Source organism: Pygocentrus nattereri, chromosome 26 (genome assembly GCF_015220715.1).
Source record: "Pygocentrus nattereri isolate fPygNat1 chromosome 26, fPygNat1.pri, whole genome shotgun sequence".
Lineage (NCBI taxonomy): Eukaryota > Metazoa > Chordata > Actinopteri > Characiformes > Serrasalmidae > Pygocentrus > Pygocentrus nattereri.
The window spans coordinates 25116807-25144726 of record NC_051236.1 but is presented as its reverse complement, the minus strand read 5'-3'; the positions used below and the strand labels follow the sequence as shown (position 1 = coordinate 25144726).

General features: G+C 39.7%; 1 protein-coding gene across 16 annotated transcripts in view; it reads right to left on the bottom strand.

Moving 5' to 3' along the window:
• The window catches only part of sgip1a (SH3GL interacting endocytic adaptor 1a), a 75781-nt gene that overhangs the window by 4925 nt on the left and 42936 nt on the right, over positions 1-27920 (bottom strand). For 2 of the 16 annotated variants that reach the window (XM_037534888.1, XM_037534891.1), the window contains 14 exons: positions 24679-24690; positions 21547-21558; positions 20710-20734; positions 19373-19460; positions 16710-16792; positions 13687-13773; positions 11234-11308; positions 10001-10768; positions 8423-8541; positions 7280-7433; positions 6233-6292; positions 2509-2568; positions 1570-1681; positions 1083-1238 (listed from right to left, as the gene is read on the bottom strand). In XM_037534888.1, the coding sequence (XP_037390785.1) occupies positions 1083-1238; positions 1570-1681; positions 2509-2568; positions 6233-6292; positions 7280-7433; positions 8423-8541; positions 10001-10768; positions 11234-11308; positions 13687-13773; positions 16710-16792; positions 19373-19460; positions 20710-20734; positions 21547-21558; positions 24679-24690 (1811 nt within the window). The remainder of the gene's footprint in view (positions 1-1082; positions 1239-1569; positions 1682-2508; positions 2569-6232; positions 6293-7279; positions 7434-8422; positions 8542-10000; positions 10769-11233; positions 11309-13686; positions 13774-16709; positions 16793-19372; positions 19461-20709; positions 20735-21546; positions 21559-24678; positions 24691-27920) is intronic. The other 14 variants (XM_037534889.1, XM_037534892.1, XM_037534893.1 and 11 more) reach the window with 14 other exon arrangements.

The following is a 27920-nucleotide window of genomic DNA, read 5'->3' as shown; positions in this document are numbered from 1 at the left end:
CATCTTTGAGAGAGAGGAGAAAATTAAGCTCCACTCTTGCTTCAGATCTGAAAAAAGACAGAGCTGTCTTTGTCCATCCTTCCACTGTGAGAAGACAACTCAGCACTGAGTCTTAAAGGACCAGAAGCTCACAGGAAGCTGTTACTGAGTAAATTAATAGATAAAAAAAGAAGAATATTTACAAATCAACCAAAGAAAGTGTTGGTGTTCTCAGAACAATGTCCAACCCAGAGTGCACACTGAATGTGTTTGGGATCACTTCAATGGTGAGAAACAGAAATCAAACAGAAACATAAACCAACTTTTAAGAATGAGCTATAGTAAGTCCCCTGAAAAAAACTGGACACACTAAACACGTAAAATTTTGGTCTTATATTTTGGCTGAGGGTTCTGTTAAACGTGTTTTTTATGCCTTTTTTAATTGGTGTTGAAAAATGAATAATTTGTACTTAATGGTGTTTTTTGTGCTACTGGAAAGCACAAAAAGACGAGCAAATGAAATAAATAACTTTTGTATAGTACTGTAGCTGACGCGATAGAAGCTTATAGATACTACTTTGCAAAGGGGGCCTAAATCTCCACACACTAGTCTCAATCTATATCAAATTATTAGGTAATCACAAATAAACTTGCAAATGTAGTTTATGACATTCAATACTGTATAAAACGAACAAAAGTATATCACATAAATAAAACCGTATCAGAAGCCTTCCTGAAGCATGAATTATATCAGAACCAACACGACTAAATCTATGACTTAGTAAGGTTTGATATGTGTGGTGAGGCTGGTTTGCACAATGCACACTCCAGTCTAGTGTGAAGAAGCAAACTTCAGACAGCAAACATGGCTAAATTTGGTTAGGTGGAAATCCACCCAAAGCATCTCTCACCAAACTATTATTCTAAGAACTCTGGAGACAAAATGGCTAAAAACACCATGCTAATAAATGCTAAATGCTTAAAACATGGTTATCATGGTTTAGTTGTTATTCCTTCGGCTGAGGTGGCACGTAACTGAACCTGTTTGAGATGTAGATGGAGTGAATAGTAGTTGTATGTGAATCGTGTTAGAAGTACCATACCAGCACAGTAACTGGGGGTTAGGGAGGACGTGCTCCAGACGACTGTAGTTGGTTATGCTGAAGGTTAGCACTGCAGGTGACGGGTTATTGGCAAAATGCCTGGTGATTCCAGCCGGGAAAGATAAGACCATCTCCCCTGTGATCTTCACCACACACCTTAGAGATGGATACTGGGGTTAGACTAATAATCCTGTGACTGCTAATAACAGAAATACCATCCTTCATGTACACAACTTGTCCAAGGCTTAGGGACCACTTACTTTGCCTTGATTTTATAATTTCTAGTTGTTACCCTTCAATTAAGTAAAACAGCTATGAAGGGTTTGTTAATGTAATAATCAGTAACTAATACTCATAATAATGATTTGACCATTTCATACGTGTCCCCAGATTTTTGATGTGCAGTATTAACAGTGCAATATTAAACATTTGTGCTGAAAATCATGAAATCATTAATCAAATGGCAGTTCAAATGGGTCAGACATACTTGCTGGGATCAGTTCCTTTAAAGTAAGCATTGACCGTTTCAGTGAAGGCCGCTGCCACTGGCAGTGTGTCCTGGGCCCCCATGGTGAGGGGGCTGGGCCCACGTGAGCATCCTGGAACACATACATGAGACATGCACCCCACCTTTAATGTGTATTCATGAAGTCCCAAAATAGGAAAATTGCCCTCTACATCTCAACAATAGGATCTAGATTAATTCTAGATCACAAGATTGTGAAAAATAATTGAGAGAAGAATGAAGAAAAGAAAAAAAGAAACAAAAGAATAAAGTAAGAAACAAAACAGATGATCAGACACACAGAACACATATGACACTCAACAGCTGACGAAACAGACATTCTCTCTACTGAGACCGAAGGCCTCTAAAACCAGCAACCACAACATTGAATTGCAGCAAGAGGGAAAAAAAGCATCAAGCCTCACTATTCTAGTGAACAATTTTTCATTTTAATGCCATCAATGCCATCTCAATATATTTCCACACACATTCAACATAGAATTAGTAGTATAAATGTAGCAAGTGCAATCCATAAAATCAACAGAGAATGTGATGTGAAATGATATGAACATGAAAGAACTAAAGAAATAAAGAGGCAGATAAAACTCAACTTCAAACACATGCAGCAGATGATGAATTGTGTCATGAACAGAGACCAAAATGATCAGAGCAAAGAATCGTAAAAAAGACAAGAAAGCGATTAGTGACGGACATGAAAATGATGATTCCAAAAACAAAGGCCGGGCTGCTGTGTTACATGAGCAGATGAGCGAGGTAATGTGGAGTAGAGCAGGCCAAAGCGAGGGGGGGAGGGGGCAATCGCTGACAGGGATGGAGGGAGAAACCGAATGAGAAGAGGGCGGGACAGATGAGACTTGAGTGTGTACGCTCTACATCCTTCGGCCAGAAAGCCTGACTTACCTTCAAACGTTAAATAAAACTTGCCTCTGTCAAACCATACGAGGGAGGGCTGGTCTGTCTCTGTGTTGGGGAGGAGGGGGAGGAGGTGGGCAGAAGAGGAGGAGGAGGGGGGGGGGGGGGGGGCGTGAGGAAGTGGGGAGGGGGAGAGGGGAGAAAAGGACAGTAGCGTGAGTCACACACACGTCTATTATATGTCACAGTGTTGGGGCCAGGGGCTTAGGTCAAAAGGTAAAGTGGTGGTCACCATTCACTTCAGATGGGGACAACTGTCACTACTAAAGAAGGCTACTTGGAGCATCATGAGCTAAATCAACACTTAAAATGGGAGACGGCCTTAGTTCAGAACAGTCTGGAGGTTTCTCCACTCAAACCAACCTGCTTCAACAGACGTGTTGGTCACCAGGTTTGGTGCTTTTGGGTGGAACTGACCCATCGTTGCTCTGTCTACAGATGGAAAAAATTTTAAATCTAGCTAAGGCCGACTTTGCCACTATATTTATGTTGAAGTGCTTTTTCCCATTTCTGTAAATCTTGTCAAACCTCGCAGCAGAACGCATCTGTGTGTGTAGCAGTGGCAGGTCAATTCCAACCAAAAGTACGAGTGTCCTGTTGTTGCGCCTGAGTCCTGCAGTAATTTCACTGCTTAAGCACACCTAGTAAACCTGGTGACTAACTTCTACGTTGGAAAAACAAACAAAAAACAAACAAACAAACAAACAAACAAACAAAAAATCTGTAAACTGTGCTAGACCAAGGCCCTCCACGACTAGAGCTGGACACGCTTCATTTATGCATTAATGCGCTTACATAAAAAAAAGAAAATATGTTGTAGCTAAACTCAAACGCACAGTGTGTTGAGGCTTTTGTGCTGGGTAAGAAAATGGCAAATGAACTGCAAACTAATGTGCAGTTTGCATCATCCATGAAAACCCTGAATAGTCAGCCCTTTGCTCCGTATATTGTCACAGGGGGCACAAAGGAAAGTCCAGCAGACAGCCCTCCTGTCTGGCTTCCATATAGTATCCAAAACTAACTGAAAACACACTCTTAGAATTGTTTAAGAAGTGTTTAAACTGCCTTTTATAGGAAAAAGATTCTTTGTGTCTAATTTGTGTTTCTGTGTACTTTGGCAGTGCATGACCTCTCAGTCTGTGATGTGGACAAGGGACAACAGGGGGCAGTAGTAGGTGAAAAAGAGTAGAGTAAGGGTGGTAATCATCTCACTGGGATGGACATAATCTTGTAGTGAAGTCTGGGGACAGCTTTGGGTGTTGGACTGCAGCAAAATTCCTTTAGTCCTTGTTTACTATTACCTAGAGTACGGAGCTGCGTTACCGTCCAATCGATAACACAAGCAAAACCGGATAGCTAGCGAAAGAAGTGTTTTCCATTTGCATGAGATAATGTTTATTTTTATTGCATGTACATGCTTGATTGGAGTTTTGGGGGGTGGTGCTTTTCAGTCATTCTAACTTGTGTTACATCTATGTGTTAACATCAGACTTGTTGTCCATTAGACAACACTGACAAGCTCACCGCTGCCCCCCTTACTTTAAGCTTCACATGTACAAATCATTGGATTGACTTAAAATATTCTCACATGTGTGTTCCCTTCCACATTTAGCCAAAATTTCCTCATGTGAGATCACGTGTGGCCCTGTGAGACCAGGCTGGTATATCTAACTCACATCCTGTTACATCTAATTCTAACCTGGAAGGAAGGAATTTATAGTATGCCAAAACGAGAAGGAGGGAGAGGATGATAAATCTGGGCTGGAAATTTTGTTTTCACAGGTGAGAACATTTAAGCATGTGTTAGATGTGAGTTATAGACACCAGCTGTGAGCAGCATGGGTGTTCTTATAATTTGGATTCATTTAACGAAATGTATTCCAAAAGAGGTATTAAATATAATAAAGCGTTTAAATTCCTGAGGTGTTTCTCATACAAGTGCTAATCTAAATGGTTAGGACTTGAACAGGAGTAGATCTAGGTCTAATGTGTGAGTGCACTCCACTTTAAGATGAGAGGTGGAAAGCATACTGATAAGCACTGTTACCATCTGGGCTGTAGTCCAGGCCAGACTTCAGAAACACAGGGGCCCTGTGTGTATTTGAGTGTGTCTGAGTGGGTCTACTCTCTGGCTGGAGGATGGCCTCCATCCTTTTCTGAAGAGTAAAGACAGATGCTCCTTGGACACACTGTTTCCAGACACTACACACTTGGGCTAACAGCGTCAACACAGCACTGGAAGACATTATAATGGCAATGTGGGCAGAGCAGTGTGTGACGTTGCTTGTGGGACAAAGAGCGCATGTCTTTTCAAGCAAATGGGGTGAATTATGAGCAGATGAAAAAAGTGAAAGATGCACGTTGCTCCTGCCTTCTCTTTTGAACTTAAAGATAGGACAGCAGTTCTTCTACATATGTGTGTGGATGGACGATGGTGAAACCATGTACTGTAAATGAACACCTGATCAAACGTTTCCTCTTCTTATATGCAAGGAGTGTGGGGGAAAGTGCGGGAGGAGGACATATTTACAGCGATGCACTAAAGACAGCTCAAAGATGAACCCTCTTTGGTGTTCCTTCAATGGCGCTTTCATTAAAATGTAGACAAAATACTACAAATCTCAAAAAACTGGGACAGTATGTGAGATGCTAATAAAACCAGATGGCAATGATTAGTAAATTCTGCTTGATCTGTATTCATTTGATGTTTTACTTTATGAACTTTGGGCCTCATTCACCAAGTAAGAACGATTTTCTTCTTAAAATGCACTGAAGGTTCTGACATTCACCAATGTTTTAATTTTATTTGGAATTTGTTCTTAGGTTTATGCCATTTAAGAATACATAATGAATATGATGACTTTATGACCTTTCTCAAGAACAAATTTAAGAAAAATTCAGAAAGATTTTGGTAAATGAGCCCTTTGTTGTTTTTTTTTAATATACGCTCATTCCTAAGTTGATGCCTGCAATACATTTTGCATTGTGTTTTCATGCTGAAAAAAGCAGGTCTGGTCCTTGTCATGCTAAAAAAAAGCAGGTCTGGTCCTGAACAAGACATTGTCTAGATGGCAGCATATGCTAATAATACAACCCATATCAAGCCATACTTTTTAACTTTATGCTGGTAACAATCTGGACGATTTTTATACCTGGGAACATCTCCATCATTGCCATAAACAATCTGACTGATCAGACCACAATACATTTCAACTGTATGTCATATTATTTCAGACTCATTTGTCTCGACTAATTCTTGATCACAAAAGACTAATATTTAATATTCATAACATTCTTAGTCTTAAATTGACATGTCCAAACTTCTTTGTAACGAGTTGCAGGCACCAATTTCAGACTGACCTTATGTTTACAAAAAACAGTGAAGTTGATAATGTAAAACATTTAAATCTGGTCTTAATACTGTTTTTTTATTATTTTAATACAGGTGTATTTACAAATCACTGCTTTCTTGTGCTTATTTGCATTTCACATATTGTTTCAACTTTTTTAGAATTTAGGTTTGTAATATCACCCAAGTATGGGCAATTTGTTGGCTAGTCTATTCAGTGGGCATAATCTAACAGTCAAAAAAAATCATGATGATGACTTATGCCCTTCAATCCAACTGCATTATGGGTAACAAAGGCATTTCCATGGCTTGAATCAATGTTACCCATGTCATCCACCGAATCAGGAAGGGCCCATACCGTACCTGATGGGAGGTCAGCTCGCCTCTCAAAGCTGGGCAGTTTGTCTACAAATGCGTCATCTTCTGACATCAGACAAAAACGTCAGCCCAAAAGACAGGACGAGAAAGACAACAAAATAGAAACAAAAGTAAAAGCAATTCAAATCAAACAACAAAGACGTCAAAGTAAAAAACTACAAAGAACAGTTCTCAAACTCAGGTCAAAGTCACGCTACATGGACACACAGCACAAACTGAAAACGGCAAACGATGAGAAGGGAAGTAAAAAAAAAAAAAAGATAAAAATAAAATCACAAATAAACAGAATGGCAAAAGCACTAGGCATACTGAAATCCACCAAAATCTCTGATTTAAGAGACACTATCCAAGCCTCTGAGACAAAAAAACAGCATTGTATACAATTCATCAACCAGGCTGAGAAACTTATCAGACATGCAGCCATGCACTGAAAGACTGAAGAAAGCACAAAGTGCATTACTGTTTAAAGATTATTTCAAATGAAACTGAGGCTACAAACTACAGAAAATTTTACTGACCTTTCACAGTGGGATTTGTACAAATCCACTCATGCTTGTTAATAACTTTCTACCTCTACTTGTAGCTATATCGGGCTTGCCAAACACATCAAGACATATTAATTGTGCTCAACAGCTCATCAACCAGCGACATGCAATGAATCTCATACAAGCTCACTTGTATTTTTAGGCCAGCGGAAATCTTACAACAGTCATGCATCACATAGACATGTATGCTACTATCATCCCAAACATATGTAAAGAAGTACAGACTACACTGAATAAATGTTGGGCTACTGAGATAAGTTCAAAATTACTAAAGACCATGTCACTAAGGCCATAATACTGTCCTTCCATTAACAGCCATAAAACAAAAGTTCTGAGCACTTCTATGGTTTTTCAGAGCACCTCTGCAGGACAAATAGACTAATCAGACAGGTGGCCATACTAGACTTTCAAACTAGATTGTTTTTGCCAACACACACATACACACAGAGCAGCAGAGCAGGAAAAATGATGGGAAATGGAATCACACCTGACACAGACACGGAGAGCTCTTTACCGACGGTGGGCGTGGTGGCAGCACTCAGGGAGTTGGTGGAGGAGATGGAGGAGGTGCTCTCAGCCCGGGCCAGCGGCGCAATTGGCGGGGGGCTAGATGAGTGTACCGGGGGGCTGAAGGGCCGATTCTGAGAGGACAGGCAAGGAAACAGGAGCCCGGGGTGATACAAGCAAGGTAAATCAGTCTGAGAGCAAGTGACTCAGTGGTAGTGTAGCTATTGCGGTCTTCTATTATGTGCAATATTTGAAAAGTAACAGCAGTAACCTGCGGCCGTGGACATGTATGTCCAAAAATATCCAGACATCCCTTCTAAATAGTGAATTTATCTACTTGAAAGTGCATGCTGAACAGGCCTTCAATTACATGCACACAGCAGTTAAATCCTCAAGGCAATGTTCCAACATCTAGAGTAGAGCAATAACAGAAGAATCGCTGGATGGGCAGGTTTTTATAACCTTTTGGACACACAGTGTTTGTATAACAGGAGCTTGATCCTCTGACCTCACAATTCTATTCAAACACGATTCTTAAGAAAATAATTCCAAGCATTTTAAAATATTACATTTCTCCACGATTTGAGGAGATTATTTTGATATGATACAAAAAGATTTTTGGCATGATTTTTGCTCAGATTTGTTTTTAAATCATGCTGAATACACGTGACTAGGGGAAATATCCGTAGAGTAGCAGATAAGAGACAAATAAAATGCAGTAATCTTTTATCTAAGCTTTTTTCTCATTTTACAATACACTGAAAAAAATGTCAAAAAGTGAGCACACAATTTACTATTACTTTAATATTATGATTTTTTTATTATATAAATACTATTATCAATATTATTTATTAAAATCAGAGTTAAGAACAAATCAATGTCGTTGACTAGCTCCAGAATGCTGCAGCATGAAGCATCGACACATTTTACACCCTTAACTTACAACGAACATCTGTGGCAATCATTTCAAACGGGTACTTCTGATCAAAAATAATGGCAGGGGAACTCTATTACAATGAATGGCACTTTGTTTGCAAAATGATTTACATCAGAGACCTTATGACCTGAAGATGAACTGTGATCTAAGCGTGTTACAGTGTGGAATGTTTGAGCTGTCACATACCACATCCCCTACACTCGCTTTCCCAGGAGCCAGTTTGGGACGGGAGGGTGGCCGTGGTGGGGGAGGGGGTGGGCTGCTAGCAGCCAATGGCGTTGCAGGGCGTGCGGGGGAGGAGGAGCCTGTGGATTAAGGGTATGTCATTTAAACAACAATCTGCAAGGGAGAAGGGATGTCATGCATCGCAGCCACTTGTTGATTTAAAATTTAGCACAAACACATTACAAGGAATATTATGGCATGATGCCAAGGGTTAAGCCTTTAGAAGCTTACACTTCATGTATGGCATACACATGCAGCCTTCCAGGAGGAAATACTGCACAGATCAACACAATTCATTTCACAATAGAGTAGCAATCATTTAGTATTCATTTTTTCCTTTCATGTGTACACTATCTTCTTCAACCCCGTCAGTATAAGTTTAAATTCAATCTGAACGTGTCTGAGAGGACTGGCGACTATAAGGGGGCTGAGTATGGGGTGATTAAAAACCTGGTGTATTGTTTATGTGGACTGTCCCTTTTCTCATGCTGGACCAACTCTTGTTTGGGGTGCAGACTATTCCATCATCATAATCCAACCACTCTCATTAACTATACCTATTGCCTCTATCCAAAATTTTTAAAAATCATCACGTTATTTACACTTCCTCACAGAAATTTTGACACAGTTATAGTCAATATTTAAACCATGAGTATAACTAAGAAGTTCTCTTATTACTTTTTGGAAGCAATGGGACCAGTAAGATAAAAACAATCCAGCAACACAAAGCAATCTTGACTACTGAACAAGGAAGCCCTCTTAAAGCTCACTTGTCTGGGCAAGGATTCACTTAATTTTATTATCCTGCTAATTAACACCCAATTATAGTCAGAAAATAGTCCTATTATGTATTTTTATTGTATTCAAATATGGATTTCAGTTGTATGTACCAATCTCTCCAACTCAGTTTTCTCCACAACTAGATATTTCTTCAGTGAATTTCCCAGGAATTAATTACATCCCAAGTAGATTTAAAACAAAGACTACACATTTATAATCTGCTCTCTAAGCACAGCTAAATACGTATGCATGCCATAAATTAGTGTCGTAGGCATGACATTTCTCTGAGGATATGTAATAATAATATATTGTTAGCACATATGTTGTACTGCATCATATACATAAAATATCACATTGTGACTATACTGCCTAATATTGCCTTTTAAACACAACTGTGAACCCCTGATGTGATAATATCAAACACTGACCAGCACAATTGTGAACAATTATTTTTGTTGGACCATATGAATGCTTTGATTCATCCAAACATCTAAAAATACTGTTGTGCATTATCTGAGGCTGGTTTTCCAGACATGGATTAAGCCTAGGGGTGGACAAAATTGCAGCGAAAATGGTGAATCAGCACTAAAAATTATTTTTATTCTAGGCTTAGGCTTAATCTGGGTCTGGGAACCAGGCCCACAGTGAGTGGATAGATGCTCATTAGCATAATGAAGCTTTCAGAGATAACAGTATTGCAAAGTCATACAACATACAACCTATTGTACAGCTGTATTACTAAACTGAGACGGAGCTCACCGCTGCCGCTGCCTCCACTACCGGTTCCGGAGACAGGCCCAGGGGATGACACCACAGCCCTGTATGTAGGCGGCGGAGGAGGTGGTGGCGTTGATCGGGGGCCCTGACCAGTCTCTTTGGGCGAAGCACTGCTTTCATTTGGGTCGTCTTTTGGATGTACCTCTTCAGGGGACTTCTCTTCCTGATTGAGGATCAGTGGTGGAGGGATTGTACGTGCATTTGTCTCTAGAGTGCTGGGTGGGGTTATGGCTGAGCCAGGCCCCACATCCACAGCATGGGTAGGTGGAGTTGATTCTGTGTTGAGTGGGGTCGGCTCATCTGGTGGAGGCGGGGCCTCTTCCTCAGGGGGTGGTGGAACTGCAGGGGGAGAGGGAGTGGCTTCTTTGGGTGGTGGAGGAATTGATGGAGGAGAAGGTGTGGTCTCTCTTGGTGGTTCATTTGTAGGAAGAGGAGGGGCTGGCACTTCAGGAGGTGGTGGTGATTTCAGTAAAGGTGGAAGTGGCTCTTCTTGTGGGGGTGGGGATTTAGGTAATGGTGGGGCTGGCTCTGCTGGAGGAGGAGGAGGAGATGTGGGGAGTGGTGGGGCGGGTTCAGCTGGAGGAGGGGGTGGTCTTTCTGGAGATTCATCGTTGAAGCACACCCACTTGTCTGCAGCATTGTCAGTGAGTTCGGGGGAGTCCGCTGGACCAAAGATGTTGTCCAGATCCGCTATGGAGGGTCTGTGCGGGGCGGGCACTGGATTATCCTCCGCTTTTACATCTGTGTCAGCTGCCACATTGACAATACATGGATAAGCAGAGAAATCATTAAAAGCTATACTTTTTTTCTTTTTTTCCCCCCTTTTGGTCCAGTTTTCATACTAATTTAGCCATGGCCTGCTAGCTAGCAAGAGGTAGAGCAGCAGAGCCAATCATGCTTTCTTGGACTCCTGGAATGCCTGGTTGTGGAACCACTAAGATTCAAATGAATCATCCCCTGTTGACAGAGCTAAACCTTAAACAGCTGAATCACTCGGGAGCCTCTAGAGGCCATACTTTTGAGACAGCAAAAGAGAAAGAGAAGACAGAAAGATGAGTGGACAAAATACCAGAAAAATAATGGAACAGACCAATAGAAGTTTCTGATACTAAAGAACTCAAAAAAGCTCATGACCTCATCATAACACACAAGACAAATATGGAATGGGGTAACATACAGTTGATGAAGAAGCGCTGGGTCAAGGTGCAGCCTTACCAGCAGATTCTGTGGTTGGAGAGTTGCTTGGAAGGGGGGAAGTCGGCACATTCTTGGGTGGAAGCGGAGGTAGCGCTGCAATGACATCAGGGCAACTGAGACAAGCTTTCTCAATCACCTCCTAGCGGTAGGCACTATGCTAACTCAGAAAAAACAGGACTGCTTCCATGCCTAAAGCACCATGCATAGGCAAGGCCTCACTCAGTAGATGCAAGGAAAAACTGGGAAGGGCTGGGGCATGGAATGATTAACTCCTAGAGGATGACAACACTTCAGTCTCTGTGGCCAACCCCTTCCCTTTTAATAAAGGAGTACACTGTGGGTGTACTGGACCCATTTCATATGAACAGCAGCCTAAGAATATAGACTAATGATTTACTTCCACTAACAGTTCCTGAAAAATATTGTTTCAAACCTTTAATTTCACGGCACTGAAATATTTATTGATATGATTGTCTTTTTTCACACAATGTAAAATAATGGCAAACTAGGCCCAAATGTACTAAAAGCTATAAATAATAAAACATGTGCATAAAAATACAAAGTTGAGACCGTATGTGAAATGCAGATAAAAACAGAAAGCAGTGATTTATTCATCTACTTTGACCTGTCTTTTATTGAAAACAGTACAATGGTAAAACACATGCGTAGTAAAATAACATGTCTGCATAATCAGAGTGCGGGAGCAAGACTGGCCTGCCTGCGGTGCAGACCTGTGTTTCTTTAAAATGTGTACAAAACATAACCATAAAAGCACTGCATGGTTGCAGCGCTGCAGACTTGTATAACAGGAGAATGTAAATCTATTTTTGTCTCAGACGCCAAATGATTATTGTTGTTAAATATATTTGTAAAAAAAAAACAGTGAAGTTCATAGAGTAAAACCTGAGATACTGTCTTCCTGTACAGGTGAAACTGAATGTCCTAGTCTGTACTGCTTTCTGCTTTTATTAGCATTTCACATAAAGTCTCAACGTTTTTGGAATTTGGTTTGGAAAACAGCACTTGGATGCAGTTTACAATACTGCCTGTCCCAATGGTGGATAGCAATGAAGTAAATGTAATTCGTTACTGTACTTAAGTACTTTTTTGTGTATCTATACTTTACTGAAGTAATTCCATTTTGGGCTACTTTTTTACTTTCACTCCACTTCATTTCAAAGTCAAATATCTTACTTTTCACTACATTATGCAAAATTTGTTGTTCCTTTTGGCCTATGTGTGCATAAAAACATAACGTCAAAACGGAAAAAGCAGAAAGCCAGAACACCAATCAGGGCACAGCGCACTTTGTTTTGAGCTTGTTTTGACCTGTTGGTCATACCGACCCAGTGCAAGCACACGGTTCAACGTCAGCGCAGCAGCGTAAAATTTTGGGAGAGTCTGTTCAACATAAATGGTGAACTAACTTAACTTTGTGCAAATAGAACACAATATAGAAATATGTCCACATATGCCGTCGTGACTGATGTCTTTTTTCTGAATTTCTTTATTTATAAACACTTTCATTTCATAGTAAATTTGTTTTTGCTAGTTTATGCTTATGAACACAGACCTACAGATGCAATATAGTAAAGGAAAAAGCAAGTTTTTATTAAACTTATTTGTAAATAAGTTACAAATAAACCTTAAACTGAAACTTTGCTTGTTTGCAAGCAACCTACCTAATGGAAACTGTTTGCCTTCTGTGTTTTGTGCATATGATCTCATTTTAGGTGAAAACACTCTAGTATCACATTGCCAAAACATTCTGTTAAAAGATCAGTTCACCAAGAGTGACACGAGTGTTTTCACCTAAAATAAGTTAATGAAGCAAAAATGGTAAAAGGACATTAGAGCCATAATTAATCTTTTAGTACTTTTACTTTAGATACTTTTTACATCTTACATCTTACATTTGAAGGCTAATACTTTTGTCCTTTTACTCAAGTGGAAGTCTAAAGGGAGGACTTCTACTTTTCTCTATTTTAACTCAAGTACATGATTGGTGTAGTTTGTCCACCACAGGCCTGTCCTTACTACATTTAATCTGGAAGCACCAGTTTTTTTTTCTCATATGCAGTAAACTATGAAATGGGCCCATAAAATATTATATAATCCACTATACCTATGCAAAAATCAAGGTCTCACTTGTATAGTATTATAAAATATCAGCATTCTTTATACAGACATATTTGTACAAAGACTATTGTACAAATAGGCCACATCAAGTAAACTGTCATCACACAAGATTGCCACAGGCTGAACTGGATGACTTCAGGGATGTAGGTCTGATTGGTTCTCCTGGCTAATGATTTGTGAAATTAGTGGGTTAATGGAGTCTGCGCAAGGGAAAAAAGTTAATGAAAAACACATTCCCAGCCGATCTTTCACTCAAACGACCATTTGGGAGGCATGGGGAGAGTTCATGGTCCCGGATGGGAGGCAGACGTGCCACATGATCTGAGACTTACTTCCTGAAGGAAAAGGTCTTCCCAGAGAAGAGTCTGGGTTTAGGTCACGTAAGGGAGCACCCCAAACCTCAGGTTCCTCTATCACCACTAGTGTACGGAAAATGGCACAACACACACCCAATGGAGAGCAGTATTAGCTACTATGTAACTCAGAAATGAAGGACATTTCCTTCACAACCCCTCTCAGTCAGTCCTCAGCTACTTAAATGGCTTTTCCTTAGTTTAGGACTGGAGCTGCCAAGGTTAAATGCTGCTGATAAACAACAGAAATCAACAGACACACACTTTTTTTTCTTTCATTAAGGTCATGCAGACAGGATGATGTAGTTTAGAGCAATTGCTCTTAACTATACCGGTGTAGCTAAACGCAGCTAAAACTAGCTAAACTAACGGTCTAAAATGGCTGACCACAGTGTTCAGCAACATGTTCATTTTTATAGTTTACAGTAACTCATACTGTGTCCTAAACCAAATCAACATCTCTGTGTGACCTTACCGAAGACCTGGATGAGGCCTGAATTTGGGTGACTATTGACTCTTAGTGTTTGTTAGCAATGTTAGCCTTGCAGCTCCAGTGCTAAACTACAGCAGCAAAACCTGGATGCCAACCTTGTCTCGACTGATTAGCTACATCTGGGAAAATGTATATTTAATTTTCCATACTATTCATATAGTTTGATAAAATAATCTGTATCTATTCTCTATTAGTAAAATAGATTTTTTGAGATCTTGTGTCTAAAAATGGATGTGTATGGATGTGTCTTGTTGTGCTTTGTCTTTTTCTTGTTCCTGTCTGTGTCTGCCTTTTTCTATCTGGCTTTATCTGTTTTTGTTATCTCCTGTTTGTTTTCTAGTCCTCATTCAGGTTCTTTAGTGTTGTTTCCTTACTGTTGTAGCATTTTGTTAGTGACTTCTTATTGTTTTGGTACTTTGCAGATTCTTTCGTCAGGGCATTCAATAAAAGACCTGCACCCTGCCTCTTCGTCTCTCTCTGTGTTACAGGATGACTCAAACACAATAATGGGAATCCTATCAATCTGAGTCTCTTTAGGGCTGTGTTGCTTTGGGTTGTGTTTTGGGTTACAGCACACTATATTTCCAAAAGTATTCAGTCACCCATCCAAATCACACTGAATTCAGGTATTCCAACCACTTCCACGGACACAGGTGCATAAAACCAAGCACCTAGGCATGCAGACTGCTTCTACAAACATTTGTGAAAGAATGGGTCGCACTCAGGAGCTCAGTGAATGCCACCTCACAAATGTGCTTCTGGAAGAATGATCAAAAATTCCCATAAACAGACTCCTTAACCCTTGTGGAAAGTATTTCCAGAGGAGTTGTAGCTGTTATAGCTATATTGACATAATAAACCCTATGGATTAATAATGGGATCTTACTCATATGCATGTGAAGGCAGAACAGCAAATACTTTTGGCAATATAGTGTATATCACAGCTGTCACACGTATCACAAATATTGGATGAATTCTGCTGATCCATTCATTATGAGATGATGACACAATGTACACATATACACATACAGGGTATCTTGTATTTTCAAAGATCTAGAAAACAAAGTAACTGGAATTTTTGATATGACAGCAGTGACATTCTGTATGAATCATCTAAATACATCACACAAACAAATGAACACTGATACTAGTGAATGGAAAGATACTGAAGGGAGAAGCACAGTAGTTTAGCTCTGGTGTGTCTGCATTACACTGTAGCAACGTTAATATAAAGCATTCGTATAGGCATACTCTAGAGTTCATTTATACTCTACACCATTTCATTCTATACCAAGCTTATACACACTATATTTCCAAAAGCATTCAGTGACCCATCCAAATCATTGAACTCCAATCACTTCCATTTTTGAAAGAATGGGTCGCTCTCAGGAGCTCAGTGAATTCCAACATGGTACCATGATAGGACGCCACCTGTGCAAGTCGTGAAATTTCCTCACTACTAAATATTCCACAGTCTCCACTGTCAGTGGTTTTACAACAAAGTGGAAGCGATTGGGAATGACAGCAACTCAGCCACGAAGTGGTAGGTCACTTAAAATGACAGAGCAGGGTCAGCAGATGCTGGGGCCCATAGTGTGCAGAGGTCGTCAACTTTCTGTGTCAATTGCTACAGACCTCCAAACTTCATGTGGACTTCAGATTAGCTCAAGAACAGTGTAGAGAGCTTCATGGAATGGGTCTCCATGGCCAAGCAGTTGCATCCAAGCCTTACATCACCAAATGCAATGCAAAGCGTTGAATGTAATGGTGTAAAGCAGCGCCACTGGACTCTAGAGCAGTGAAGACATGTTCTATGAAGTGACGAATCACGCTTCTCCGTCTGGCTCTGGGTTTGGCGGTTGACAGAAGAACGGTAATTGTCTGACTGCTTTGTGCCAAGTGTAAAGTTTGGTGGAGGGGGGATTAAGGTGTTGGGTTGTTTTTCAGGAGTTGGCCTCGGCCCCTTAGTTCCAGTGAAAGGAGCTCTTAATTCTTCAGCAGACCAAGAGATTTTGGACAATTTCATGCTCCCAACTTTGTGAGAACAGTTTGGGGATGTTTCCTGTTCCAACATGACTATGCACCGGCACACAAATCAAAGTCCATAAAGACATGGATGAGCCAGTTTGGTGTGGAAGAACTTGACTGGCCTGCACAGAGACCTGACCTCAACCCAATAGAACACCTTTGGGATGAATTAGAGTGGAGACCGCAAGCCAGGCAACATCAGTGTCTGACCTCACAAATGTGCTTCTGGAAGAACGGTCAAAAATTCCCATAAACACACTCCTAAACCTTGTGGAAAGCCTTCCCAGAACAGTTGAAGCTGTTATAGCTGCAAAGGATGGGGCAACATCATGTTAAACCCTATGGATTAACAATGGGATGTCACTGAAGTTCATTTGAAGGCAGGCGAGCAAATACTTTTGGAAATATAGCGTACATGACTCCAGACAGCACATAATTCAAAGACTGTTCTACCTATAAAGAGAGAGATAAAGCTTTGTACCTTCAGTCTTCTGCTCATCAAAGGCAGTCTCCAGTGGAGGGCCAAATAAGGCTGTTGCGTCCTCCGGCACTGGAGATTTCTTACTGCAGAAAAGGGGAAAAAAGAGGCAGATATAAAAGAGTCATACACATTCACTCTCTCCAGGAAAGACATACTGGAACTCCAGTCTCATCCACTCTGCAACCATATCCACCCTAAGCCTCTTTCATCTTCCTGCCTGTCTCTTCTTTCTGACACAGGCAGTAGAGCTTTAATATCTTCTAATGCAAGGGTAAACCTTTCAAAAGAGAGGACATAATTACACATATTTATTAAGGCTGTCAGGATGAATCAATTTAACGTGATTTCTTGATTTGAAAAAATTGCCTTCTCAAGCAATCAGCAGTGACTAGCTGGCAACCTGTTTGATGATGATGTACATTTTTAATCTTCCTACTGCTGGCTCTTACAAAAACAAACAGAGCACAGTTATTAATTCATATGTTTTTGTCACATGCTCACTTACTCTTTCTGTTTTAAATATATCTTTTTCATTTGGGTTCACAATTTTAACATTCACTACATTTTGCATCTTTGAAATATTATGTATACCTTGTAAGTGTTCTCTTCATTGTTTTCTCTTTCTCTCTCTGGCCTTTTTAATCTGCAATTGTGCAAGTACTGGTCAAAATAATCCAGAGATTAGCCCATTACTAATTAGTGATGCAGTGAAAGGAAAAATTTGAAACCAAATTCAGGACGCTCTTGGGGGAACTTAAAATCTAAAGAAAAGGCTCATTATATATATATATATATATATATATATATATATAATATATTATATATTTATATATATATATAATATTATATATATATATATATATATCCATCCATCCATCCATTTTCTAAGCCGCTTCTCCGTCAGGGTCGCGGGGGGAAGCTGGAGCCTATCCCAGCAGTCTTCGGGCGGAAGGCAGGATATACCCTGGACAGGTCGCCAGTCCATCGCAGGGCAGACAGACAAACACAGACAGTCACTCACACACATATATATATAGAAAAATGTTGAAAAATACTGAAGCTGTAAAATGATAAAAATATAATTCTTCATGATCATTTCTAAAAGAAACAGCCATAAACCACCACAGCAGGGCCTAACAAATATGTTTGCAGTAAGTAAGTAGATATTTATTGCATAAATTCCACAGTATTATTTACATGATTTCCATTAAACAATTTCAGTAAATGTGTTAAATGCTAAAAAGTATGTAAGCTACAGGCCGCACTGAACAAGTGCTATACTGTTTTATCTGCTGGTGGTTTAAACACATCTGTGCTGACTGGAACAGTGAAGGGAATAAACAACGTTTTTAATCTTTATTTTCATTATTACTCAGAATATCGGTTATTTGTTAAGAGTGACACTTCATAATATATCCTATCATATACACTCACCGGCCACTTTATTAGATACACCTGTTCAGTTGCTTGTTAACAATAGCTAATCAGCCAATCACATGGCCGCAGCTCACTGCATTTAGGCAAGTAGAAATGGTCAAGACAACTTGCTGAAGTGCAGACCGAGCATCAGAATGGGGAAGAAAGGGGATTTAAGGGACTTTGAACGTGGCATGTTTGTTGGTGTTAGACGGGCGGGTCTGAGTATTTCAGAAACTGTTGATCTACTGGGATTTTCACGCACAACCATCTCTAGGGTTTACAGAGAACGGTCCGAAAAAGAGAAAATATCCAGTGAGCGGTCAGTTGTGTGGATGAAAATGCCTTGTTGATGTGAGAGGTCAGAGGAGAATGGGCAGACTGGTTCCAGATGATAGAAAGGCAACAGTAACTCAAATAACCAAGGAATGCAGAATAACATCTCTGAACGCACAACATGTCGAACCTTGAAGAAGATGGACTACAGCAGCAGAAGACCACACCGGGTGCCACTCCTGTCAGCTAAGAACAGGAAACTGAGACTACAATTCTCACAGGCTCACCGAAACTGGACAATAGAAGATTGGAAAAATGTTGCCTGGTCTGACGAGTTTCAATTTCAGCTGCGACGTTCAGATGGTGGGGGCAGAATTTAAACAACATGAAAGCATGGATCTATCCTGTACCAACGGTTCAGGCTGGTGGTGGTGGTGTGATGGTGTGGGGGATATTTTCTTGGCACACTTTGGGCCCCTTAGTACCAATTGAGCATCGTTTAAATGCCGCAGCCTACCTGTTGTTACTGACCCTTTATGACCACAGTGTACCCATCTTCTGATGGCTACTTCCAGCAGGATAATGCACCATGTCACAAAGCTCATATCATCTCAAACTGGTTTCTTGAACATGACAATGAGTTCAATGTACTCCAGTGGCCTCCACAGTCACCAGATCTCAATCCAATTCCTTTGGAATGTTGTCAAACGGGAGATTCGCATCATAGATATGCAGCCGACAAATTTGCAGCAACTATGTGATGCTGTCATGTAAATATGGACCAAAATCTCTGAGGAATGTTTCCAACACCTTGTTGAAAGTATGCCACAAACAATCAAGGCAGTTCTGAAGGCAAAAGGGGGTCCAACCTACAATTATCTCCTTTACTTACATAATAGATAGTGAGTATTAATCTTTATACACTGTGTTCATCTGTACGTGTGTGTGTGTGTGTGTGTGTGTGTACGTACCTGGGAGGTTCAGGTGCAGGTGTAGGTGAGGGGGCAGAGGCGGGGGCAGCTGAGGGAACAGAACGTCTTGGTCGTGCAATTTCTTCACCTGAGAACAACAGCAAAATTAAACATGTATACATTTAGTGTAAAGGATATTTAGCACAAGAAGAAGAACAGTAACTTCAACATATTCACTTGCTTGAGCAGATACAAAACACACACACTCTCGCAATCTTACAGCCACCAAACACTTTCACAATTCACAGAGCTGTGCAAAAGTCAGAGACTTTTGTATACAGTTTCCATTCAAAACAGCCTTTGAATATTAAATATTTATTCAGAAAACAGCAGGAAAATCACACAGAAGACTCAACATCGTTTTTTTCAGTATTTAGTGTGTCCATTCATTACTTTTATTACAGCTTCCACTGTTTTCAGGAGACTTGCTTTCAGTTTTTCATAGAAATCTATAAGGATGCCTTTCCACACCTCTAAAGTTCAGTCTTAGAAGTTGGTTGCATTTTCTGCTTCCTGCAGTCCAAGTAATCCCAAATACGTTTAATGATGTTGAGGTCTGGAATCTGAGATGGACAGTCTATTGTTCTGAAAACGCCAGCAGCTTCTTTGTTTCATAAGTCTTCTTGATCTTCTCAGCAGTGTGTGTGGGATTGTTATCTTGCCGTAGAATTTCTTACTAATCAAACTGCAAATCATCAGTTCCACTGATTGCACTCATCCTTGCACTGATCCCCCACCTTGCTTTGCCTGGCTGCCTGTAGACTTGGTTCGAAGAGTTTTTCATTCACTCAGCAACATACATACTGCCTTCTGTTACGTCCAAAGACCTAAAATTTAGACTCCTAAACCTTACTCCACATCCGGAGATGAGATGTCCGGTTTCAGTGTTGTAGTGGACAGTGTCTTCTTTTTATCTTTATCATTTTTCTTTTCCATGGCTTCTTGACAGCTTTACACCCTATCAGACTCATAGTGTTAAGTTGTCTTCTCAGAGTGGAAGGATGGACAGAAATATCTATGGATTTTTTCTGATCTGAAGCAAGAGTGAAGCTTAATTGTCTCCTCACTCTCAAAGATGAAAGCTTTAAGTGCTGTTTATCTGATAGTTTTACCAGGTCTTTCATGGTTTCCACTTCCCAAACCATGTTAAGAGTGTCATTTTCAGTATTTTTTTTAACTTAGGTTTGATATTATATTTGATTATATTTGGTTATTGAGGCTTCTGTGTAATTTTCGATTAAATGCAGGTTTTCTGCTTTTCTCCTGACACTGAAAAATGACACCACTGTACTCATTTTGCTCATGAAAATCATTGATATTTTATGAAATGTACTCACTAGGCGTATTTCTTTTTGCCAAACCCTGAAACAAAACAGAAAATCAAGATATTCTATAATGCACAAAACACCACAAAACACAACACAAAAACCTCAGAAACATATCAGTCGTTGAAACAAAGTGAAATCTCATTGAATTAAACCTTTCTGCATTTTATCAAACAGAAAAACCTGTCGGCTGAAAGCTTAGATCTTGTGTTAAATCACAGTGGGGACTGTGGGGAAGCTATATTTTCTTGCTCAACAGATCAACACAGCAATTCTTTGGTGACTAACTGCATCACAAGCATCTGACTAGAACTGTAATAGTAATAATGATAATTATAGGTGCTGTATTATTATTATTATTATTACTATAATTATATTACTATTAATTATGTGCTTTTTGGCATCATACATTACTGCCTGATTGAGAATGCGTACAATTGTTCAAAGCACTCTTTTACAGCTTATGGCCTCAGCTGGACTCTGAATAAACCTCCTAAACTAATAATAAAAAGGCTTTTGCTAAATAGCAAATGTAAGCAGTTTTGTGCTCACATGGCTGCTCTAGTTATTATAGGCCAGGTGGGGCATTCAGCATAGCAGCTCAGGTTACAACACATCAATAAATGACCTTGCAATGCAGCACTGCTGATGTACATGTATATCTAAAAATACTGAATCAGGACAAATCTGACTAATCTTCATTAGCTGCTGAATTAAGAATGTTGTTTTCTGAACACAATGATTATAAAAACATGCACAGTTCTCAAACAGTAACTGCACCAAAACCTGCTCCAGCTGCATCGTCTAAGAAAACATTACACAAATTATTGCATTTCACACAGCACTTACCGGGCTACGTCTCTGTGACCAGCAAAAAGGAAGAGAGAAGAGACACCTGGTCAGAAAGTGACAAATCAGTAATACAGACTTTCATCAACTTCATAAACACTCCCCTCACTATGGCAGTACATTAAAACTCTCCAATCCACCATAAAGGTATGATAAAATATGTTTGGCAGTCTTGCTATTTAGACCCAAACTGGCAAACCCACAGAAGTGAGCCCTGCCTGCAGAATCCACGTTTTAAGAAGAGGGCAAGTTAAAACATTCAACGAGAGCTGCCTTTAAACATTCTACATTTTTTATGTATCTTAACTTTTCCCTGATGTCCACTCATAAAACTTCCATAGTTGTATGTACCCAAAACAGTCCTAATCCATCTTTACATGATCGCTGTCTCTGTTACTGTTCCTTAATAATGCAAATACATATGTATCTGAGCTCTGATCTCATTGGCTGTCCTGTATTGTACCTCATTCAAAAAGCTGTCTAATTTGAAAAGGTCGAGGTAAACTGCTGTAGTCTTAAAAGGTGGAAATCTGTAAATGCATTGGATTTTGTGACATCACAAAAACAGTGAATTCAAAACAGGCTGTTTTTACAGTTCAAAGCTTTAACAATGCTCACATACTACATCAAACTACTTTATTTCAAAAACAATTCAGCATTACATGATCTAAACCTTTTAGGTTAATACAATTATTCAAACTGTACGTCCAAATGGATCCAGAAATCCCTACTAATTAGTGAATTCAGCTACTTAAAGGAGCACCCATTTCTGACACAGGCAAATATAATCTCCATGAGAAAGCACTGCCAGCAGAATGGGATGCTCTGGTACAGCTGCACTTGAGTCCAAGGTCATGATGGCCAATGCCAGAAGGAATATAAATCCCCCCAGCTGTGGGACTGCAGTAGAACTGTGTTTTCTGGAGTGATGATGCACCATTTAATACCTTTGGCATGAGTTAAAGAGACATTCGTGATCCACAACTAATCTTCCAACACCCTCATTGATGTCCTTTTGGCTGAATGCAATTACGTCCTCACAGCAATGTTCCAACTACTAAGCCTTCTCAAAAAAGCAGAGCTTTTGGACTTTTTTGTACTATAGTTCACAACTAAATTGTCAGTGTAGTGTAAATGGAAGCCTGCATCACCATGCTGTCTGCTGAGTTTCAGGCCTATTGTTAGCAGTTACAGGAATAATAAATCTTCTAGCTAAATCTTAAAGGGATTGTGCAGCCAAATATGCTGATGTGGCTATTTTCCACTGTGCACTATGGAAGACCTTTGAAAGCAGCTTATACAAGTTAACTCCAGTCAAGTGAAAGTGGTGGAGGAGATGACTGTTGAGGGAGAGGTGAAAGGTAGTAGCAATACTCCAAATACTCCATAAATCACATGAAAAGAACAGGATGAACATACAGTACACACACACACATAAATTATATTATATTATATTTTATATTATATATATAAAAACCAATTTTTGAATGTACTCAGTGGGCAGACTTCGTCTCTGCTGGGCTCTGGTATAACTATATATACCATATAGCCATATTTTAGTTAGCTCAATGTTTGGAGAAAGAACTGTCAAACAGGTCACAGAGTCTTTTTCTTTTTCTTTTCCACTGTAAAGAAAATGTCATTCTTGCTCTACCTTACTGTATTTCAGACAGAATCTTCTCAGGGTGCAGACTAAAGAGAATTCAAGGGCCTGTGAGTTGCACCTGATTATGATGACGTAACAGAGGCTAAGCCTACTGGCTGGAGGGCACGGTGACCATGTTTCACAGCCAGGCAGAGAACAACACTGCTGAACGGTAAGAGAGGCCTGCAATTAAAGAGTTTAACCAGAGCCCAACTGGAACAAAGTCTGCCCACTCAGTGCATTTATAAATAACATTGTGTGAGGTGAATTAGGCTATAACTTTGGCTTTAGAGATTAGTTTTAAGATAAAAGCACTTCTAAAAACTAGTAGAATGTAGAGCTTCAATTTACACTGCATTCAAAACTGACAGTCATTTGCTACATGGATGAACTGATCACTGTATGTGTTCATGACTGTGTTCTGTCAGACAGTATTTTATACATAATTCTGAAATGTGTAGTCTACCACTTGGTCTGTCACAATCATGAAACTTTGGCCGAACTGACTGATTAGCTCTCTTGCTGACCTGTATAGGTGTTACAGCACCAGTCAGAAGATTGAACCTATTTTATTTTACATGTATTTATCTTAACCCAACAAATGAAATAGCACCCAATGTGGCATTAATATGCAACGGTTGCATCAATTAAGGTATAATGGAAAATTCCAACTGGTACAAGAAGTGCAGCAATTGCTCTGGTGTCCATGTTAGGCTAAGGCTAACCCCAAAAGACCAGTCATTCTATATCAGGTGATTTGAGAACAAAGTGGACTACTGCAGATGTAACAGACTAGACAGCGACAAATTACGCAGCAAATGACAAACATCCCTGACTCAGCCATTCAGTTAAAGGTAGTAATGTAAGCGTGGTTTGTACCGTTCATTCATTATGTTACTAGGATGCCGGTTTAATAAATAAAATAAAAAAAAAACTCATACCCAAGGAACCATTTTAACTGGAATAGCAAAAGAACCAGTAAACCACCCACTACAACTAACAACTGTGGAAAATGACCAGATTCAATAATTGTGATCTGTAATAACTGTGACGGGCCTAACACTGATTACAAGTGTTACATTGCTGCTTTAGTTGTAATAAAACAAGCTAAAACAAACACCAAAAAATCCTTTAAACATACTCATGCACATACAGAAACTCACTCTCACATCTATGAAAAGGCTAAAAAAGTCAGAGTGCATTATGTTAATTAGCCTAGCTTAGAATGTTTAATTTATGCTACAGTTAAAATACACATCCAGCAGAAAAGATTCAATTTTTAATTTTGCCAGAAGCACATGCAAAACTAGCTCCACAACAACTGATGTATACTCGGCTCCAGCTACGGCCTGTCTCAGTATCAGTTCCAAGCAACAAACTCTCTGAACCTGGGTTGTACTGAGCATGGACCGTGTGAATCTTTTGCCCGCCAGTCAGACTAATGAGCACAGAGCACTCCAGAATAGTAAGAGAGGTAAAGAGCTTACCGGGCTGCTCCTCTGTGGAGGCCAGCATTAGAGAGAAAGACAGAAGGAGAGGACATAATATGTACTATATCAGTGCAGAGGCATAAAATACTGTCAATGTACAATGACAGTGGACAGGTACAATGACAGTGGACTGAAGGTGAACAGAATGGCAAGACAGTATGGCAAAATATGTGTACACAAAAAAATTCAGTTTATGCTGTTTTCCAAATCGTTGTTTGCTATATATAAAGGATTATGGGTGACTGCAGGTCTTAACAAACACACAAATGGAGTCCTTTGATTTCTCAGAAACAAAGTGTGCATTTAATGGCCACATCAAAGGAATCTACAAAATAGGACAGCCTTCAGTGATGGCTGAGAAACGCAGCCTTCCTTAGCATGTGCATATATAGTCCTGAAGGGGCATTTCACAAAGCTGGATTTCTCAGTTAGCAAGACTGAGAAACGTCCTAACGTCAAGCCTGTCAAAATAGGAGGCAGACTCCATCCTCATTGTGAACTTAAATTATTCAGCTTTACTGAGAAATACAGCTTTGTGGAATTTTTGTAGTCTGCAAAGTCATGCGTGTATCCTGCCCATGTAAATCCAGACGCAACATCGGTAATCCCAATGTTGCAATTTCTAAAGAAAATTTTACATACACGCTTGTAAATTCAAAACTACTCCACAATACAGAACAAGAAATACTGATAATCTGTACCACAGGTATGACGTTTTGTACAGAAAGCAGAATTTTTAGGCCATTGTTAAGGACTTGATGGAAGACTGGCCACAGTCAAGCATCCCAAGAGAGGAGTAGGCCTTATCAATAAAACATGAACGCCACCTGCAACCCAGCACCTGCATCGGCTGTGTGCTATAATAGGAAAGGCTGTGCCTTTGTGTAACGTTTCAGCTGGAGCACAACCCCTCCAATACCTCTATCTCGAGTCAACCAACTGCATTAGTGTTGCTCTTGTGAGAATACAACCTACATGAATTATCACTGCGTTCTGAACCATGGCAAAGAAAGAAAAGTTAGGGGGAGGCAGCTGAGTCTCCATTGTTTAGTTTATCAGGCCTGTTAACCTTTGCTCTGTTTGGTGTTCTTTAGGCCAGATTTTCATGCTCAATCCGTTGCCATGGTTACAAGAGTAAGCACGAGTTGCCATGGTACAGGCGAGCATGTGACTTGAGTTTCATTCAGAGAGAGTGAGAAATGCCAAGCGTTCCAGTGCACTTGACAGAGTGAAGCTCAGAGAGCAGGGTTGCCACACATTAAAACCAGTGCCAGTGCATAAACCAGTGCCAGTGCATTTTTGGTGTGTAAACACCAAAAAAAACAGGCACAGAATGAAAACATTTACTGAAGGCTAGGGTATGTGTTTGCTTCAAAGTGTGTAAAAGTTTTGGTCTATGTAGATATAGTTTAAACAGACAGGGTATATATTATATAGTGCACAAATGCAGCAATGCAAAGGTTTAGGCATGCTCAGAATCTACAGTATTGTGCCATCGACTTTATTTATTTAATTTCCAATCAAAATGGCCATTGAGTACAAGTTATTCAAGTGTGGCATCAGGATCAGTTAAAAAAAAAAAAAATCAGAAAACATTTAAAAGACAACTATATAGAAGCTTCAACAATTAAATACAATAAAAATCTGTATTTAATGTGGTCAGGAAAAAACGTATAAAGCTAACATTAGAATGTTTGATGTCCTACATCTAGTAAACATTCTTTGAGTCATACGAACGTCTCTCCTTTCATATTGAAATCACATTTTGGAAAGTGCTTTAAACCAGAGTGATATAGAGTTTTGTTTTTTCTGGTGTAGCAGAGAACTGAACCCTAATCTGCTGTGCTGCTGGCAGCAGTGTTATTCAGTATACAACACCTATCTCCATATAACCAGTCAAAAATACATTACACCACCATTACGTCATTATAATGCAGGATACATAAATTACTACATGTGCTAAGTACAGATATTGACTCGCTAAAGACAGGCTATGTGTCTTTAAAAATTTGTACACTATAAAGTTTTGAACTTTTAATGATTTAATTTGTTACGTAAACTATAATTTTTTAAATGTGTTTTAGTTTTTCAAAGAAATCTGCAGGAACATTTTTCCACGCCTCTCAAGTTCAGTCTTAGACATTGGTTGTATTTTCTGCTTCCTACTATCCAAGTAATCCTAAACATGTTCATTGATGTTGAGGTCTGGACTCAGGGGTGGTCAGTTTACTGTTTCGAGAACACCAGTAGCTTCTTTGATTGGCAAATGTTCTTTTTTGTTTGTTTCCGTTTTTCAGTAACACCCTCTTGACAGCTACACATCCTTTCAGACCCATAGCGTTGAGCTGTCTCAGTGTGGAAGGATGGACCTGAGGATTTTTTCAAATCTGAAGCCACAGTGCAGCTTGATATTTTTCCCTCTCTCTCTCTCTCTCTCTCTCTCACTCTCTCTCACTCTCTCTCACTCTCTCTCACTCTCTCTCACTCTCTCTCACTCTCAAAGATGACAACTTTAAGTACTGTTTATCTGATGGTGACAGTTTTGGTGGGCCTACTAGGTTTTCCATGGTTGTACCAAATTCTCTATACCTTTTGATACATTTTCACTTATTTTCTTTTAACTTTCTCCTTACCTCCTTATAGTGGATTATTTTATATCTAATCCCCCCCAGCTACATCTCCTGAAAAACAAATAACTTGTACTTAATGGCCATTTTGAGTAGAAATTAAAAAACGAAGGCTAGTCACTGACTTTTATACAGCAGACAGACTTTGGTGTCCCTGTTTTTCCCCAAAGATGATTCCCTAGGTTTAAAAGCAAGGCTGCTCAACGCCCCATACTACTGTCATTTTCAAGTAAGTATGTGTATGTGTGTGTATGTTTGTGTGTGTGACTGAGTGAATAATTCAGTGTGCAGGCTTTCACATGACACACACTGCTCTGTGTGCTACTGTTCTCACAGCGCTGTCATACAGCACCACTGAGCCCAGTTTCCAAGCTGAATTATTGAAAGAGAACACATTGACACCCCAGTCCTGTAGCACACAAGAGACTCTCGCTGCCTGCACACTGGAAGAGCCCCACCAGGTCACCGAGGACACACAACTCACCTAAAGTGCACCTCAAATGAGTCAAACAATGAAAGGACTTCAAAACAAGGTCATAATATTTTACCTTTATAAAAAGGAATCTTTTAAAAGTACTTAGTTTGAAATATACACATTTTACCAAGAAAAAG